The sequence below is a fragment of the Taudactylus pleione genome, unplaced genomic scaffold (assembly GCF_031769625.1).
Source record: "Taudactylus pleione unplaced genomic scaffold, aTauple2 ptg000069l, whole genome shotgun sequence".
In the NCBI taxonomy this organism is placed as follows: domain Eukaryota; kingdom Metazoa; phylum Chordata; class Amphibia; order Anura; family Myobatrachidae; genus Taudactylus; species Taudactylus pleione.
Genome location: NW_028284471.1, coordinates 2424594 through 2443055, shown reverse-complemented (window position 1 = coordinate 2443055; position 18462 = coordinate 2424594). Strand labels below are relative to the sequence as shown.

General features: G+C 47.2%; 1 protein-coding gene across 8 annotated transcripts in view; it reads left to right on the top strand.

Annotated features, from left to right (window-relative positions):
• The first annotated feature begins 12945 nt into the window (after positions 1 to 12945).
• The window catches only part of TPD52L2 (TPD52 like 2), a 29024-nt gene continuing 23507 nt past the window's right edge, over positions 12946 to 18462 (top strand). The window contains exon 1 of one of the 8 annotated variants that reach the window (XM_088467025.1): positions 12946 to 13078. In XM_088467025.1, the coding sequence (XP_088323151.1) occupies positions 13060 to 13078 (19 nt within the window). In that variant the 5' untranslated portion in view covers positions 12946 to 13059. Of the gene's footprint in view, positions 13079 to 13504; positions 13613 to 18462 lie in introns of those variants that run through there. The other 7 variants (XM_088467022.1, XM_088467024.1, XM_088467028.1 and 4 more) reach the window with 7 other exon arrangements.

Below are 18462 nucleotides of genomic sequence, written 5' to 3'. Positions count from 1 at the left end.
TTAGTACACATCTACATTGATTCCTTATATTAGTGCATCTTTTTTTGGGGGTACAGACTGATTTCCCCAATTCTGACAATACTTTCCGCCTGTTCCGCATTCGCCGGTTTCCATTTTTGCCTGTTTAGGAATTAAATTGAGAGAAAAGCAGGGACGCGCACGTAAAGTTTCCGCCTCTGAAACAGGCAAAGGAGGCGGAAAGTCAGACAGGCAAAACTTATCCGATTTTTCGCCTCTAATTGAATACGGGCCGGTGTCGGGATTCCGTGGCCGGTCCTCTGACACTGATCGAGATTCCGGCGCCAGGATCCCAGAAGTCGGCATCCCAGGTGTCATTAACCGCATCCCGCTGCCAATAAGCGGTTTCTCTAGAGGAGTACATTTCTCCGGGCAGATCTAAATTACTTAGAATGAAATCCTAAATTTATTGTTCAGCTTTCCTTGATAACTCATTTCTGACATAAACTGTACAACATTCCATGTTTAAGCACTGCAAGGTGTGACAAAAAAAAGTAATCAGCAGAGTAACAGTAGACACTGGATGAAATTGGTGTTGTGCAATAGCAGTGATGGCTCTGAGCAAAATAAAATGTGGGTCCCAGGGACCCCTCGCTTTAAAAAAATTGGGGTCCTACTCCACTGTTTCTGGGTCCCATCAAATATTATGGGAGTTGAGAGCAAGAAGAAGTTGGGATAGTGATAGGGGTAGGTAGCAGTTAGGACAAGGGGGTTAGGGGCAGGCAGCAGTTAGGGTAGAGCTGGAGCTAGAGGGGCAGGCAGAGCTGGGAAGAGGTAAGTGCAGACAGCAGTTGCGACACTGGGGCAAGGAGGGGGCTAAGGGCAGGCAGTGCTGGGGGTAAGGAGGGGGCAAGGGTAGACAGCAGCTAGGGCAGTACTGGGGTGGCAAGGAGGGGGTTATCGACAGTGCTGGGATCAGGATAGCAGCTGGGGCAGCACTGGGGTAGAAAGAGGGCAAGTGTAGATAGCAGCTAGGGCAGTAAGGGAGACAGGGAGGGGGCAAGGGTTCATAGCAGTTAGGGTAGTACTGGGGCAAGGAAGCGGTTAGGGGCACGCAGTACCGGGGATAGGGAGGGGGTAAGGGTAGATAGCAACTAGGGCAGTACTGGGAGGCAGGGAGGGGGTTAGGGACAGGCAATACTGGGGCAGTGCTGGGGTTAGGCAGGGAGTGAGGACAGCAGCTGGGACAGTACTGAGGGTGGGGAGGGGGTAAGGGTAGACAGCACTTGGTGTAATGGTTACCACTTTGCTTTTGCTGGGAGCCCTTGGCCGGGTCACTGTTGCAGCTCCATCCTGTCCCGAGCAGGGTCCACTTCCACGACTCCTGCATGCAGAGCGCTCAGCTGGCTGAAGGACCGCAGACTGCTAGAGGGGCCCTGTATCACCGACAATACTGCTGCAGCGAAGGAAGGGATGCCCGATAGATGCAGTTTAGACAGACTCAAGAGAGCACGCTGGCAAGAAGGGAGAGAAAGAGAAGGTGTAAGGACAGGGCGGCGATTAGTTGAGAGATGCTGCCAGCAGCCATTGGTTGAGAGACTCTGCCGGCAATGATTGATTGGGGATAAGTTGCCAGCGGCGATTGGTTAGGGATAAGCTGCTGGCAGCGATTGGTTAGGGGATAAGCTGCCATTGGCGAATGGTTGGGGATAAGCTGTTGGAGGTGATTGGTTGGGGATGCGCTGCTGGGCCGGGATCGGCTGCTGTGGCTCACACGGCACATGCTACGTTTAAAAAAAACGGGTCCCCAGATGCCTGTAGCGTGTAAAACAGTGCGTAAAAAAGCGTTATAGCGCGTATTTTGAGATCACTGAATAGACGTGGCCAGAGTCCATAAGGTGTTAAGAGGCCTATTTATCACTATTTATCATTAAATATTTGCAGAATATTCCCCTACATGGTTCCCGCAACTAACACCATCTGAAGATGGCGGTAGCTGTTGTAGCCTATGGGCTAAATTTCACAAAAAATTATTTGGTGAAGGTTCTTCTGGAACCCTCCCTGACAATGGCCACCGCCCACGCATGGTCAGGAGACTGTGCATGCGCAGCAGGAGATAGAGAAGTGAAGAGATCGCCGATGTAGTCACTTCACTCCAAGCACATTGCAGGGACGGGCTCCTTTCGGAGCGCCTGTCGCTGCATGTACTTTTTGATACATTCAGGTGGTATTATCACATACTGCACTGTGATTTGAGTATTATTCATGCACTGCAGCAAACACAGGGGCAGAACTAAGGGAGACAATGGAGGCACCTGCCGCCGGGCTCCAGCGCTGAAGGGGCACCTCCTCAATTATCCACAACATATTCACCCCACTTAGGGCTGTAACTATGTACCCGGAGTGTACCGTCCATGGCCGCCCAATACATGGCACCCCTTCCCGGCACCTGAGAAGCCACCATACACTAGTGGAGAGCTCCATGTCAGACCATCAGCTGCCGCCTTCCTCTATCTATAGCCTGTCTGCATGCAAATTGCTACATTACAGTGTCAGTGGCTGTGACGGGGGGGGGGGGGGCACTAAATTATAGCTTGCCTCCGGGCGTCTGGAATGAACTTACGCCACTGAGCAGAGAGGTATTGAATTCTATTTCAATAGTGTTATGCAATATGCACATTCAGAACGTCAACATGTTCTCAATATCGACAGTCCCGCGTCGGGTGTTAGCACTGCACAGAACACTGGAAAATGGCTGCCGTGGCCATTTTTCTGGCGTTCTGCGCATGTGCAGTAGACTCCGGGCAAACCCTGGTGCCCAGAGTCTACTGCTTCTGTGGTGGCTGGCCAGCCGCGTCAGTCGGCTGCAGGCCGCTGGGGAGAGAGGAGTGGGCCCTGCACGGAGTATGCACACGGGCCCCCTCCTCTCTAAAGACGCCCCTGGATACAAGCACCTGAAAACCACACACCAATTAGTGACCATCATGTTTTTGGCAGAAAAATTTATAATTTTTAAAAAGTTACAGTAAGAATAACTTTTATATTGTTACCAGGGTCGTATTATTCATAAAGCTGATTAGGCTGAAGCTGAAGTTACAAGGCACATTTGTAGTCAGCTGAGGTTTGTTTTGAGGGAATGAGGGGGGGATGACAGCGGACCAATAGTGCACTAGCATCAGGGTTGTTACCCCTCCATGACAGGACACGGCTGCTGCCATCACAGCTGCTGTCATCGCCGCTACCTGGAGGATGTTCTCTCTCCTCCAGATCTTAGTACATACAGGGACAGGAGATTCCGCAGGACTTGCGGGGATTCCAACCTCTATGACAACAGTCTTCTCGCACTGGACATTATTGATAATTTAATGTACATTTTATTTGGATTGTCTGGAACACAGGGCCTGATTCAGAGCCGGACGCTATTTGCACTCGCTCGTCCAGAAAAAGGGGCTGGCTATTTAAATGATCCGTTCGCTCTTTGCGGTCTGTTCACGCCTCTATGTCTGAACGAGCGAACAAAACATGCAAACGTAATTTGAAAAAAACGCCCCCTGGCCGCTCGCATCATACGTCATGTCCACTATTTATTAGATTAATCGAGTACATCGGACGGCGTATGAACTGCTCGCTATTCTTGTGGTTGGTTTTTCCTACCATAATCATGCTAGCAGTTCTAACTATAAAACAACCAAGTGACGTGGTCGATGACGCTGCTTTAGTAATTATGCACACCCTTTAAACGCCCGTTTTGACCTATAGGCACGCCTGCGTTCGGATCTCCACTCCCCGTTTTCAAGCACCTTCCCCTGTTACCACCCACAAACGCCTCATTCTGTCAATCAAAATAGCAGGCATTCGCTATTTAGCGAGCCCACGATTTTCGGCCGCACTGACTGGTTCGCGCATGCGTATTAAAATCCGTACGCATGCGCAGTTGTGCGAACATCGGTCGGAACGAATGAGCGGCCGCTTACGAGCGGCTCTGAATCAGGCCCACTGTGTCTCCATTTCTAGCAGTCTAATAAAAACTCAGGAACTCACTCTATACTGAACCGAGTCACTCCATTATTGTCTTAGATACCATACACTCTGCCCGATTTAATCTTTTGGTCGGGTAAAATATTGAAGAGTCGCAGTGGCCCCAAAATAAAAGGGAAACCACAAAAGGGCGCTTTAGGACAAACGAAAAAAGGAAATTGTATATAAACAATAGTGAATGTACATTCCTTATACTTATTGTTCTTCATTTACACTTCTCAAAAAATGTCCTGTTCTTGCAGTGGTGTAGGCTTCCATCCTCGCACAGCATATGACATATGGAAAGAAAATGATCAATGTATAAGTGGAGTATAACGTTGCCTAGTATAAAAGGTGAACAGAGTATGTCAGAGTTTCACACTCCACATGCAAAGATCTGTGTACCCCACTCACAGAAAAGATAGGTTATAAAATCCTCAAAGGTATCTTTTGACATGCTACTCTACCCAATGTGCTGTTACAGGGTCAGAATGAAAATCCTGCGTACCATAACTCACTTAAGAAAGTGCAGAGAAATGCTCATAAAGGTACCCCAACTAACAAAATGGCATGTGGATTCTATTACATCAAGGTTTCTTTAAATCGATACGGTATATTCCGTTGCTATTCACAATACAGTCCACATCATACATGTCTGTCACTTCCAATACACAGATGCAAAGGTTTAGAGAAAATTATTTATTACAATAATAACAGTCCAAGGAAAGAAAAAAGGAATTCTCCTTCCATCCACAGTAAATAGACAAAAAACAAATATGCAAATGTTACAAAAGTCATAATATCCAATAAAACATAAAAATGTAAAATCCTATCAAAAATACCCCCTAGCAAAAAAGTAGTCTGACTACTGATGGTTCAGGTCTGGACTCTATAGATTTCTTATTATAGCACACTAGATCCAAGTGGGCTGCTGCTAATATTCATGCTGCTATTACTAGATTATTAATGTGGGTGTATTGTTGTATTTTTATTATTAATATTATTGTTACTTTTATTAAAAATACATATATAAACATATTATATTAAAAATGGTGTCTTGATCTTTGTGTGGGTTCTACCATATGCCTATTCTCATATTTTTCAGATACATTATATCAATTAGAGCAAAACCCATCTCTGTTTCTAGAATAAAAAAAAAAAACAAACTGAAATGTTCCAAAATAGCGACCTGCCCGGCTTTGTACGTGAGCAATTTTGAATTTATGGTGATAGTTTTTTTTAAACACGGACTGCCTTATAGTCATCGTTAGTCGTTGTTCCTTCTGACATAAACATAAAAAGATTTAGATCTGATGAGACAAGCAAAAGTTGTCAATGAGAAAAAATAAACTCCACGTAGGTCAACTCCAGCCACTTTAAAAGTCTGTTAAATGTCTATCCCTGTGCTTTATTATTGTCATGCAAAGGCAGACTCTTACTGGGAATTGGACTCATTTGAAATTAATACGCATCCGAAAAAGGTAGCAATCTACCAAACTACCGGCGGTAATATATTGATATTAAAAATCGTCAATGGTGATAAGCAGCAGGTGCTTAGGAGTTTAGTGTGAACTCCAATAGAAAATAAACTCAAGAAAACAAAACAAACACTGAGCTATATTCACGGCTGACTATGAAATCAATCATACATAAAAAATTTAAATAGACTGAAATATAATAAATATTTTATTATATTTACTAAAATCGTCACTGCTCGGCTCCCTTTTGTCATACATTAATATGTCATACACCTAAACTTTCCTCGACAAATGCTCTATAGAATAGTGAAAACTGCATCAAAATCCGTCCAGTAGTTCTCGAGATTAGCCCGAACAGACAGACAGATGCCTAGCAGGGACTTTATTTTATACTATGTATAGATATATTCCATAGACAAAAAACCTTACGGTTTCACATGTCCCATTAAGGCTTCTTAGATTTGATCTGAAATTTCACAAAACCTACTGAATTTGTGAAACTCAAACTTAAAAAAAGCAATTAAATTCCGATCATTAACGCTGACACCTTAATGGACGTGTTCCATGCGCAATACAGATATGGTATGCCATCACACCCTGTGGTTAACTGCAGATTTAGCTCTCTCACAGAGTGAAATTGCTGTCACTTGCAAAATGGTGGAGCTACCAATTCACAGAATTGTGTGATCATTGGAATACACACATGCAGTATATGCAACTGAGGTCTGAGTAGAAGATAGAGCTGCACAGATGGGATAAGAGTGGAGTGGATGGGGGAAGAGACAGAGTGGTGTGGATGGGGACAGATAGGTGTGGAGAGGGGGGGGGGAAGATTAAGCAGCACAGATTAGAAGGAGCCAAAGTGAGGCTATCCCCGGCACCCCTGGAGTGGTGGGTGCCGGGTTGATTTGTGTAAAAGTGTAGTGCAAATTAAAGAGTTAAAATATTGTATTTTGCTGTAGAACTACAGGCCCCAGCAAGCCTCCCCAGCATGCTGGTACTTGGAGAACCACAAGTACCAGCATGCGGGATATTACAGGCCCACTGGCACCTGTAGTTCCACTGCAAAATAAATATAACAAAAAGACAGGACACGCACACCGTTAACAGTAAAATGTTATTAACACATACATGCACACACACTATCTCACATACTCACCTTTGTATACCTGTAGCCCATCGGTTCTCTTCTCCGGTAGAATCCATAGTGTACCTGTAAAAAAAATCCATACTCACCTCCTCCTATTCATGGATCACGTCCTTTTCGTTCCAAAGTAGGCGATCCAGGGTCTTGGCAAAACAAAAAAATGAATTTTTCGAGCCACGAACATTGGTACTCTCCTGTAAGGACAGTACAACACGAATGACGGCTCAGCGTCGGGATTTCATTATAGAAATCCCGGTGCTGAGTGCATATTGGCTGAGAGAGGCGAGCCTTCCGCCTCTCAGCTAATGAAACGGTCCCACCATTCACTTCAAAGATGGCTGCCGCAAGCCAATCACGGATCACGATGTCATCACCCCGCCCCCTTGGCTGGCTTTTATAAGCCAGCATGAGGCAGTGGCATGGCAGTCCGTTGGTTGGGAGGGAGAGTGGAAGATTTTCTGAAGAAAGAAGACGCCTGGAAGTCCTGGGGCTGCCGTGGCCCCATAATAGCTTAAAGGCATCCGCCCCAGGTGAAGGTGCAGCTAAATAAATGACTTTCAAAAAATCGGTGTAGTGTGTTTATTTTAATATTTCTTTTGCTGTGGAACTACAGGTACCAGCGGGCCCGTAATGCCCGCATGCTGGTACTTGTGGTTCTCCAAGTACCCGCATGCGGGGGAGGCTTGCTGGGACCTGTAGTTCCACAGCAAAAGACAAAATGTTTAACTCTTTCAAATGCACCATACTACATCAATCAACCCGGCACCCACCGACCAGGGGTGCTGGGGATAGCCCCGGGCTATGCTGGAGAGGGGGAACCCTTTATTGGGGGGGGAGTCCCCAGGGATCCCTGACCTGGGCTGACTAATGGTCAGGGTTAATGCTTCAGCTGGGGAACCCGGTGAAAGGGCTCCTCTGACTCTGGCATTAGCCCCCCGCTAGAAAAAGTCCGGTGCTGGTTCTGGAATTTACAGTAGGACCCTACTCATTTTTTCCCCCTGTATTTTCAGAACCAGGACCAGATCAGAACCTAGTGCTGGTTGTGCAAAATACGGGGGACCCCTACATCATTTGTCCCCTGTATTTTGTCAACCAGGGCTGGTTCTGACTTACCCGGTGCTGGTTGTGTTTAAATACAGGGCGTCCCTACGTCGTTTGACCCCCGTATTTTGCACAACCAGCACTGGGTCACTAAAAGCCTGGAGCTGGATGCCCTTTTGGGAGGGGGCACGACATTTTTTTTTTTTCCATTTTTACACAGGATTAAATTTTTAGGCATAGATACATGCATCTGTGTCTTGATGCTTGCAGCGTGGATCTCTCTGATCCATGCCTGCAAGCACTGTATGTGGCTCCGAACGACATCGTTCAGGCATAAACACTTAACGATATGCCCTTGGATCGTGTACGAGATTGGCAGATCTTGCCTGCTGTAGGCAAGATCTGAAGATGCAATGTACGACCCGCAGGGACGCTCGCGATTTGGACATATTTTACACGATTTGTCCTTCCGATGCATCATAATCGGGTGAATTGTGCAAAATAAGTGTGTATGCACTTAAGGGCAGTACTACCCAAATGACGGCTTAGCGGCGGGATTTCACTATAGAAATCCCGGTGCTAAGTGCACATTGGCTGAGAGAAGCGAGCCTTCTGCCTATCAGCCAATGAAACGGTCCCACCATTTACTTCAAAGATGGTCACCGCGAGCCAATCACGGCTTGCAACATCATTGCCCCGCCCCCTCGGCTGGTTTATATAAGCCAGCGCGAGGCAGCGGCATGAAAGTCTGTTGGCTCGGAGGGAGCGTGGAAGAGCTCCCGGAGAAAGAAGACGCCTGGAAGTCCTGGGGCGGCAGCAGCCCCATAAAAGAGCTTAAACGCCGCCGCCCCATAGGGGAAGGTGCAGCTATATTATTTTCAAAAATCGGTGTAGCGTGTTATTTCAATATTTATTTTGCTGTGGAACTACAGGTACCAGCAGGCCCATAATGCCCCGCATGCTGGTACTTGTGGTTCTCCAAGTACCCGCATGCGGGGGAGGCTTGCTGGGACCTGTAGTTCCACAGCAAAAGACAAAATGTTTAACTCTTTCAAATGCACCATACTACATCAATCAACCCGACACCCACCGACCAGGGGTACTGGGGATAGCCCCGGGCTATGCTGGAGAGGGGGAACCCTTTATTGGGGGGGGGAGTCCCCAGGGATCCCTGACCTGGGCTGACTAATGGTCAGGGTTAATGCTTCAGCTGGGGAACCCGGTGAAAGGGCTCCTCTGACTCTGGCATTAGCCCCCGCTAGAAAAAGTCCGGTGCTGGTTCTGGAATTTACAGTAGGACCCTACTCATTTTTTCCCCCTGTATTTTCAGAACCAGGACCAGATCAGAACCTAGTGCTGGTTGTGCAAAATACGGGGGACCCCTACATCATTTGTCCCCTGTATTTTGTCAACCAGGGCTGGTTCTGACTTACCCGGTGCTGGTTGTGTTTAAATACAGGGCGTCCCTACGTCGTTTGACCCCCGTATTTTGCACAACCAGCACTGGATCACTAAAAGCCTGGAGCTGGATGCCCTTTTGGGAGGGGGCACGACATTTTTTTTTTTCCATTTTTACACAGGATTAAATTTTTAGGCATAGATACATGCATCTGTGTCTTGATGCTTGCAGCGTGGATCTCTCTGATCCATGCCTGCAAGCACTGTATGTGGCTCCGAACGACATCGTTCAGGCATAAACACTTAACGATATGCCCTTGGATCGTGTACGAGATTGGCAGATCTTGCCTGCTGTAGGCAAGATCTGAAGATGCAATGTACGACCCGCAGGGACGCTCGCGATTTGGACATATTTTACACGATTTGTCCTTACGATGCATCAGAATCGGGTGAATTGTGCAAAATAAGTGTGTATGCACTTAAGGGCAGTACTACCCAAATGACGGCTTAGCGGCGGGATTTCACTATAGAAATCCCGGTGCTAAGTGCACATTGGCTGAGAGAAGCGAGCCTTCTGCCTATCAGCCAATTAAACGGTCCCACCATTTACTTCAAAGATGGTCACCGCGAGCCAATCACGGCTTGCAACATCATTGCCCCGCCCCCTCGGCTGGTTTATATAAGCGAGGCAGCGGCATGAAAGTCTGTTGGCCCGGAGGGAGCGTGGAAGAGCTCCCGGAGAAAGAAGATGCCTGGAAGTCCTGGGGCGGCAGCAGCCCCATAAGAGAGCTTAAAGGCCGCCTCCCCAAAGGGGAAGGTGCAGCTATATTATTTTCAAAAATCAGTGTAGCGTGTTATTTCAATATTTATTTTGCTGTGGAACTACAGGTACCAGCAGGCCCATAATGCCCCGCATGCTGGTACTTGTGGTTCTCCAAGTACCCGCATGCGGGGGAGGCTTGCTGGGACCTGTAGTAACACAGCAAAAGACAATATTTTTAACTCTTTCAAATGCACCAAACTACATCAAACAACCCGGCACCCACCGACCAGGGCCTGTGGTGCCCTGGAGAGGGGGACCCCTTTATTGGGGGTCCCCAGCTCCCCAGGGATCCCCGGCCTGGGCTGACTAGCGGTCAGGGTTGATGCTTCGGCTGTGGGACCCGATGATAAGACTCCCCTTGCTGTGGCATTAGCCCACCCGCTAGAAAGGGTCGTGTGGTTGTGCATAATACAGGGGACCCCTACGTTGTTTGTCCCCTGTATTTAGCACCACCAGGACTGGTTCTGCAAAGCCCAGTGCTGGTTGTTCTTTTTGGCAGGGGCCACAACGTTTTTTTTCTTTTTTGACTTTCATTTTTTTAAACACAGCAGCACAGACGGATCTCACTGATCCATCCATGCATCTGTGTTTATTTTTATCACACAGACGGATCTCCCTGATCCATGTATGCTGCATCTGTCTGCCGCCGTTGTGTCCCGCTGCCCACACCGCCGCCGTGACCCGCAGTCCTCACCGCCAACCACACAGCCGCTGTTAACGTCCGGTACCCCCCTGGTCCCTGCTGCAGCTAACAGCCGCTTCTTTCCCACGGTCCCCACCGCCGCTACCGCCCGCAAATGACAGCCATCTTTGTGCACCCAAGTGCAGCCACTGTGAGCATACCTGCTGAAGGCACCTGAGGCTGCGGAACAAGTTGAAGCTCCCTATCTATATAAAGGGGCATTTGTGAGGTAATAGTTTAAAAACTGTCACTTTTTCAATTACCTAAACCCTGGAACAATAGCTACCTAATAAAACAAACCCCAAGTCTAATTTCGCCCTCTACCCCGAGTTATTCCTTCCCAAAAATCCCCCATAGAGAACAGCAGAAAAGTGGTCCTAATTGAGAGTGTCTGAAAAAACTGACAGTTGGAGCTGTAGATTACTCATGTTTTATTTTTTTGCCCTGAAATTTGGCATGCAGCACCAAGCGACAGTTACTACCCGCTCATGCCAAATTTCAGCTCGGTACCTCCAATAGCTTTTATGGTGTAGCCCCTTAAACACCATGCCCCCCTCGGTAGTTCTCTATGGGAGAATTCATTTTTTTTCGATTCAGCCTTAATATAAGAGCTCGACTGTGCCCTTATAATATAGCTATATAACAGGGATTAAAGAGGGCCGCAACGGGGCGGAACTGCGTTCCGTCACTTCTATTTGGAGCCGGAACCAGTTCTGCCTCCTCCGGCCCACCTCAGCCTGGCACTGCAGGGAGGTTCCATTTGCCGGGCACCCGGTGAGATTTTGTTACCAGTGGGCGCCCAGTTCCTTCCCCGCAGCACCAGCCGGAGGCTGGAGTTCACTCCATAGCTCCTGCTTCCGCAGTGCGCACTATGGGAGAGACGTCATGGGCATTGCATAAGGGGCACTACTGCTGTGGGCATCGTATAAGGGGCACTACTACTGTGGAAATTATGTGTATTAGGGGCACTACTACTGTGGGCATTGTGCATACCCTCCATCAATTCACAGTGGTCATAATGGGGCATGTCCACTGGTACTGTACATGGGGGCTGGAGGCAGCTGGCACTAACAGTCTGACTTCTGTACACCAGCGCTGGCGTGATTACATCAGCATCAGTGCAGACTGCACTGCAGAGAACCATGGAAGACATAGCGGAGCTGCCTGTCAATCAGTAGCACTGTGGGAGTCCTGTGTCCCAGCAGTGCTGCTAAAGAAATCTGGAGATTGTACCAGACTTCCCGACATTTAGCGCCCTCCGGGAGGGAGCTGTCGGGCTTAAACAGCAGGGGGGCGTGGGGTGGTCAAAGGGGGCGGGACACGGCAGCGACTCATCATTGGGGGCATGGGGTGTGACAGCACGATTGCGTCGTGGCTCCGCCCCCTCTTTACAATGCCGATCTTAATGACATTGTGGAGCAGACGGATTCAGCTCGAATCACGTCACCCCCCCCCCCCCCCCACCTGGGCTTTATACTTACAACTGCGGGGGTGTGCAGACACGTTGCCGGAGGTCGGGAGACTTGCCTGCCTTCCCGGGAGGCTGGGAGCGGCACCCAATTGGGAGGGTAGGCAAGTATGCATTGTACCCATTCGGTACAAAATGCTTACCCTCCAACATGACCCATTCCATTAGGTACAAAACACTCTGCTCCTGGACTTCCCACCTAATTTATGATTACAGTCAATTTATAATTACTGCAATCATAAATTAAGAGGGAAGTCCAGGAGCAGAGCAATTTGTACCTAATGGAACGGGTCATGTTGGAGGGTCTGCAAAATGGTACCACCTGTTTGCCGTACAGGCCATTAAAAAACTGTACCGGCTAAAACGGTACAATTGGAGGGTATGCATTGTGTATAAGGGGTACTGATGTGGGCATTGTGTAAAAGGGGCACTACTGCGTGTCATAACATGAATAAGGGACACTACTATGTTGTGCAATGTGGATAAGATTGGGCTACTGTGTGGCGTCATTTGGAATGGGACTACTATTGTGTGACCACGTGTCCTTCTTTCTGGCGCATGCCATATAGGAAAAGTACATGGGGGGGGGGGTTGTTGGTTTGGGAGTTCCATCACTTCTCTTGGACCACTTTAAGCACTGATAAATAATATATATTAATTTTGTAAAAATGTCCAAATCACACTTCGATTTACAAATATTTGAATTTTCTGTCTGATATTTAATGGGTCAAGCATTACAGGGCTAAACACTTCTGTCCCGATGGCCGCTATAGGAATGCCCTTGGTCTCGATTTATAACTGGAAATTGCGTCATAGCCGCCACAGTGCTAGTATATTACACTTACACAGCAGAGGCATATGCGCCAGGCAGGGGATGCTCATTTCTCAGCAGCGTCACGTGCCATGACACCACCTGACCTCGGTCCCTGTGACGTGACGTAACATGGCTGCTGCATGACGTGAGCGCGGCGCTCAGCTGCTGCTGCCTGAGTTGTTCCTGCGGGAAGACCCGCCCAGCATCACCGACAGCTTCCGGTCACCGCAGCCATGGATCCCGGCGGGCAGGGTGAGCAGGAGACGGGGCTGTATGTTGTGTCTCTTATTACAGGGCTTGGCAGCGGCTTGTATGCCGGAGGGTGCCATGTTCCCGGGTCCCGCACACACCAGGGGAATGGGGTGGCGCCGGCGGCCACTGGTCCGTCGTTGTGTATTGGTAGGGTGTGGTGTGCTATGTCCTCTCAGCTCTTTATCTTGGTCTTATTAGAGAGGTGTCATTGTTTCCCTGTCATATTGCATGTGGGCGGGTGTCACATTGGATGGGTGTCAGACCCTCCAACATGACCCCATCTATCAGTTATATAGTGTTTAGTGCTCTGCTCCCACCTAATTTATGATTGCAGTCACCTGTGGTGAAACGCCCTTCTTATCAATGAACTAGACCAACATAGGTGACTGCAGTCATGAATTAGGTGGGAAGTCCAGGAGTAGAGCATTTGTATCTGGTGGAAGGGGTCACGGTTGGGTATGAAATGCAGACGGCCGGGAAGTTGTCTGACTATTGACACCGCAAGCCCGAACACTGAAGATCCCGTCTGGGGCTGTAAGTACCCTAATCCTTCCTTAGTGGTGCCTAACCCTAATCTCCCCCTGGTGGTGCCTAACCTTATCCTCCCCCCGGGGGTGCCTAAACCTAACCCCCCCATCTCCTTGCACCCTAACCCTCCCTTAGTGGTGCCTAACCTCCCCCCGGGTGTGCCTAAAACTACCCCCTACCCTAAATCTGGCCCTTATGGGGTGGAGCCTAACACGGGGGTGCCTAAACCTAACCACCCCCCCCTTGCGGCTAAGCGCTAACAGTGCCCGGCTTACCTCCGTTCGGGAAGCTGTCTAGATTCCGGTGTTGGGATCTAGATGGGCATCGGGATTTCGACACCTGTCTTTAGTCCCGCTTCAGGATTTAGACGCCGGGATGTAGTCAGACGGCTTTCCGGCCGTCGGCATTTTGACCGCATCCTGTTGGAAGGTCTGGGTTGAGGGTGCCCATGTCACATTCAGTGGTAGGGTTGTGGGTGTCACATTGGATGGGAGGGAGTGTCCATGTCACACCGGATGTCAGGGGGGTGTCAGTATGTTGGTGTTGCATTGTATGGGAGGAAATGCCACTGTCTTTAGGTGAGATATTAGTGTGCCTCTGCTTTATTGTTTTGAGGGGTTATCATTTAATTTCTGTTACATTGTATAAGGGGTGTTAGTCCATCCCTGTGACATTGATGGGGGAGGGAGAGGTCTCACTCTGTCCCTGTAACGTTAGTTGTGGTATCAGTGCATCCCTGGCTCATTAGGCTGCGTGCACATCAGCCGATATGTATCCGGTGCGATATCGCCGGTGACTGGACACTGCATGCGATAAGTGCATACACACTAGGCCGATGAGGGGAGGGTCGTGTCATGCTGCATTCCTGCAGTACTGCTCACAGGCGATGTCGCTAATGACCTGCTGGTGCGCGCATATCATGGGTACACACTAGCTGATGTACCCAATATGACGCTCCGATCCTCTGGATCGGACATATTGTCTAGTGTGTACCCACCTTTAGATAGGCCTTGATATGTTGTTATTACCACTTGTGGTTGATTGTATCTATTGCCACATTAGTAGTGTTATCAGTATGTCCCTCTGTTATTGTAGCAGAAGGCAACAATGTGTCCCCTTTTTTTCTTTATAGTTTAGATTACAGGACCACTGAAATGAACACACTTGTTCATATTTAACCATCTTGTTTGTTGTATATATTAGTTTTATTTATTGTGATAAGGCCAGCTTATAAGATATTAGGTATTGTGTTGCTATTGACTTCTGTTATTTGCTATTTCAGTCTCTGTAAGTTTTCCTGTAGTGTCCCTGGAGTTAATAACAGGAAATGTGGTGGTCAGTGTATTATAGGCTCTTTAATGTTACTTGAATTCCTAAAAAGGTTCCATCGTACCCCAGAGTTGTCATTAAGGCAGCTTTCACTGTCATTAGAGGCCTATGTACTTAGGCTTTGAGAGTGTCTATGGCGATAAAGTACCAACCAATCAGCTCCTTACTGTCACTGAACAGGCTGTTTGAAAAATGGCAGGAGATGATTGGCGGGTACTTTATCTCCATCAACTTTCTCTCTCCAAGGCTTAATATAGACCCCTAAAGCTGTGTAAACACTGTACAATTTTTACTTAAGATGTGATGAGCTCCTGATTTGGCCTTGCGAAAAAGACCTTTGATATTCATGCGTACACAGTATACAATTGTTTCCTTCTATCCAATTTCTCTGTCCTAGTGATTGGAAGGAAAGATTGTGTCAATGTACGCACTGCACAGGTTATCTGTATAGTGGCCGCCCAATCAAAATAAAATCTGTCAGCAAATCGATTGTCAGCACTGTAAAATGTTTACGATACTGTGACCATTTATTGCATCATAGAATGATGCGATCAGACCGATTTATCTGAGATAAATGGAGATTGTATGTTTGTACACATTATACCATCCTGTCAGATAATAAAATTATTAGATGATCTGACAGATAATTGTACAGTTGTCCCCAGCTTTACAGTCAGATACATAGGCCAGAACCTATAACTTTTATCACCTTTTTGGAGTGTTTTTTTTTTTTTTTTTAATTCTGCCACAGCCAACTCTTGATGTGACTGATGAGCCTGTGTATTATACAAACCCTAGCAAGGTGTCAAGGCCCCTACACACTAGACGATATACAAATCGTTCATATCGTCCAGAGTGTACGCACTATGCTGACATGTGCTCCTGACAGTCGTCTGTCGCATATTCAGATCTTTTGTACATGCAGAAAGACCTGAGGATGTAGCTTGCTAGCGATGCCATGCTGCTGAATGCAGCATGGCCCTTGCTACCCTGTGCCATCGCTCTGTCACTGCCGGCATTGGCAAGTGTGTATGTACTTGCCAATGCTGTCACCCCCGCTGGGTCCGTCACACGCGATAGATCTGCTGGGTACACATCTTCTAATGTATACCCAGCATTAGTGTTGGCCTTCTGCTTTAGGGAGTGTCCTTATTAAATTGTTGAGCTAATGTTTTCCATATGGCAGTGTTGTCCCAGTATTGTATTTACTCAAGATAATATACCTGGATGGAGCTTACCTTAAGAGTTCAAGTGTTTTATGTGTTTAGAAGAACAGGCATCTAGTACATTATGTAAAATTAAATTATATCTGGTCTCAATGTAATTGATTTTTTTTGGGGGGGGGGGGCTATAACAACTTTTTTTTAGAATGTGTCCAGTGCTTGCTCGAAATCCAGAGATGACTCTGTGTATTTTCTTAATAAAATACTTTGTAAATAAATAATATATTCCATAAACATGTTTTAAAGTTATTCTGTACTGAAAATCTAACATTTGTATTATAATTTCATAAGATTCAATGGTTATTTATAATGCACATAAATCTGCCAATCCCCTTGGAACATTCGGTGTCATTACATATTTCAGCTAATATGTTGGTGCCAGGTGACTTGGTCCCAATCAGCAAACAATTCTTTCTTGCTGCTGCTAATAGAATGGCGTGACTAGACCAGCTTACTTTGCAACTCTGTGGGGGCCAGATTGTTTGGGTTTTGCGTATTGGCCATAACCTGTTGTTACTGACCACTCCTACTGGTGTCACTTCACTATACCAACCAATAACCAGTTTTAGGTGTCAACTGTGCACTATTGTTGGTGCCCCAGTAGTACTGTAGTTGATGACACCACCAGGCACCTTCACCTGGAACTAGTGGTTCTGCTTATGCATGCGTTTTTTGTTTAACTGCTGCAGCAACTCTTTGCTGGTTACTCTGTTGAAATCCTCATGGCCACTTACTTTGGATCAGGCTCCTGGTTGACAGGCAGAGCTTTGACTCAGGTCCCTGTTCTCAATACATAACCGGCAAAGGATGGATTACAGTTTTAACTCTTAACTGACATGGTGTCTCACAGGAGCAGAGCAGGGTCTTTAGTGGTATTGATGTTTATTGCTCAGAAATAACTCCTAAAAAAGCTGTTAAGCACAGCATCACTTTAAGGAAGTTCAAATAGACACTTCCTGACATTCTAGCCTTTTTGCACATGCTGACATGGTAATACAATTCCTTGTCTCTTAAACCAGTCTAGGCTGACTCCCTTATTTACTATATGAAGCAGTCTGCGTAATAGTTTTACTTTTAATATTATACTCTGGCATCGGCATGTCCTACTTGTCCATACGCTGCCAAAGCAGCTAAGCCCACTCTGCCATGATTTTGCTAGGTTTAAACAAGAAGATTTAAACTTGAAATCTTCTGCCCAAACTGACTATCAGGATTTCGGTCTAGTGCCACTTCAAAGTGGAAACAATCTCTGTATCTGGTGGCCAGCTGTCAAGGGGTTCCTGGCATGATACCTGCACTTGGCAGCCTGTCCACCACTGCTGTGTTCCAGGTCTCGTGAAGTGGAACAGGAGGACAGCACACACAGGTGCACTGTGCCAAACAAGGGAGGTAGTACCATCCACAAATTGGTTCCATATAATCAAGTTATATGGACAGTACTGAGGTGTTAAGTTATCAAGCTAGGCAGCTTCATGTTATTAGGTTGGTTCTGCTGTCTTTCCTATAAAGAGACTATGGGCGGTATTCAATTGTCTCGGCCCCTTTCGCGCTTGACAGGAGCTATTCAATTGTTGCTCCTGTCGGGCGCAATCAGCTGCCGGTACACAATTTCAGCTTGCAGCCCCAGGGGGGTGCTAGCTGAAATGGTTGAAAAGTGACGCCCAAACAGCACTTTTCGCGATTGCATCCAGCACTTTGGTCGGAGGTAGCCGTTTTACGCTGCTAAACCCGACCGCTATGTGCGCGATCAGCGCGAAAATAGGAAACCATTGAATAGTGCCCTGCGAACTCCTGTCACTTTAGACGGGAGGTCCGGACCATGAAAACAATTGAATAACGTCCTATGGTGGAGATGGTACAATATCTCCATAAACAGTAAATCATGCTTAAAATGTAAAGGGACATACACACTAGACGATTCGCTCCATGAGCGATATCATCTAGTGTGTCCCCGGCGATGGTGTGCTCAATGTCGTTAACGACATTGAGCACACACACTGAACGATTTCGTTCAGTGCCGGGTAACCTCCCTGAACATGCAGGCGATGAACGACAAAGACCAATGACCTGCGGGAGCGCGCATCGTTGGTCGTTATCGTTCATCGTTTTTGCATACAAACTGGCTGATATAGTTAACGATATTGTTCGGTCGTCCAGAATATCGTCAAGGGTGCACGCAGCATAAGACTTTTATGCTGCTATGGGAGCCTTTATATAGACGTTTGTGAATTCATTTTAGGCATAGTGTACTATGGGTTTGATTCAGAGTTGTATGTTAGAGTATATGTAATGCGAAAAATATGT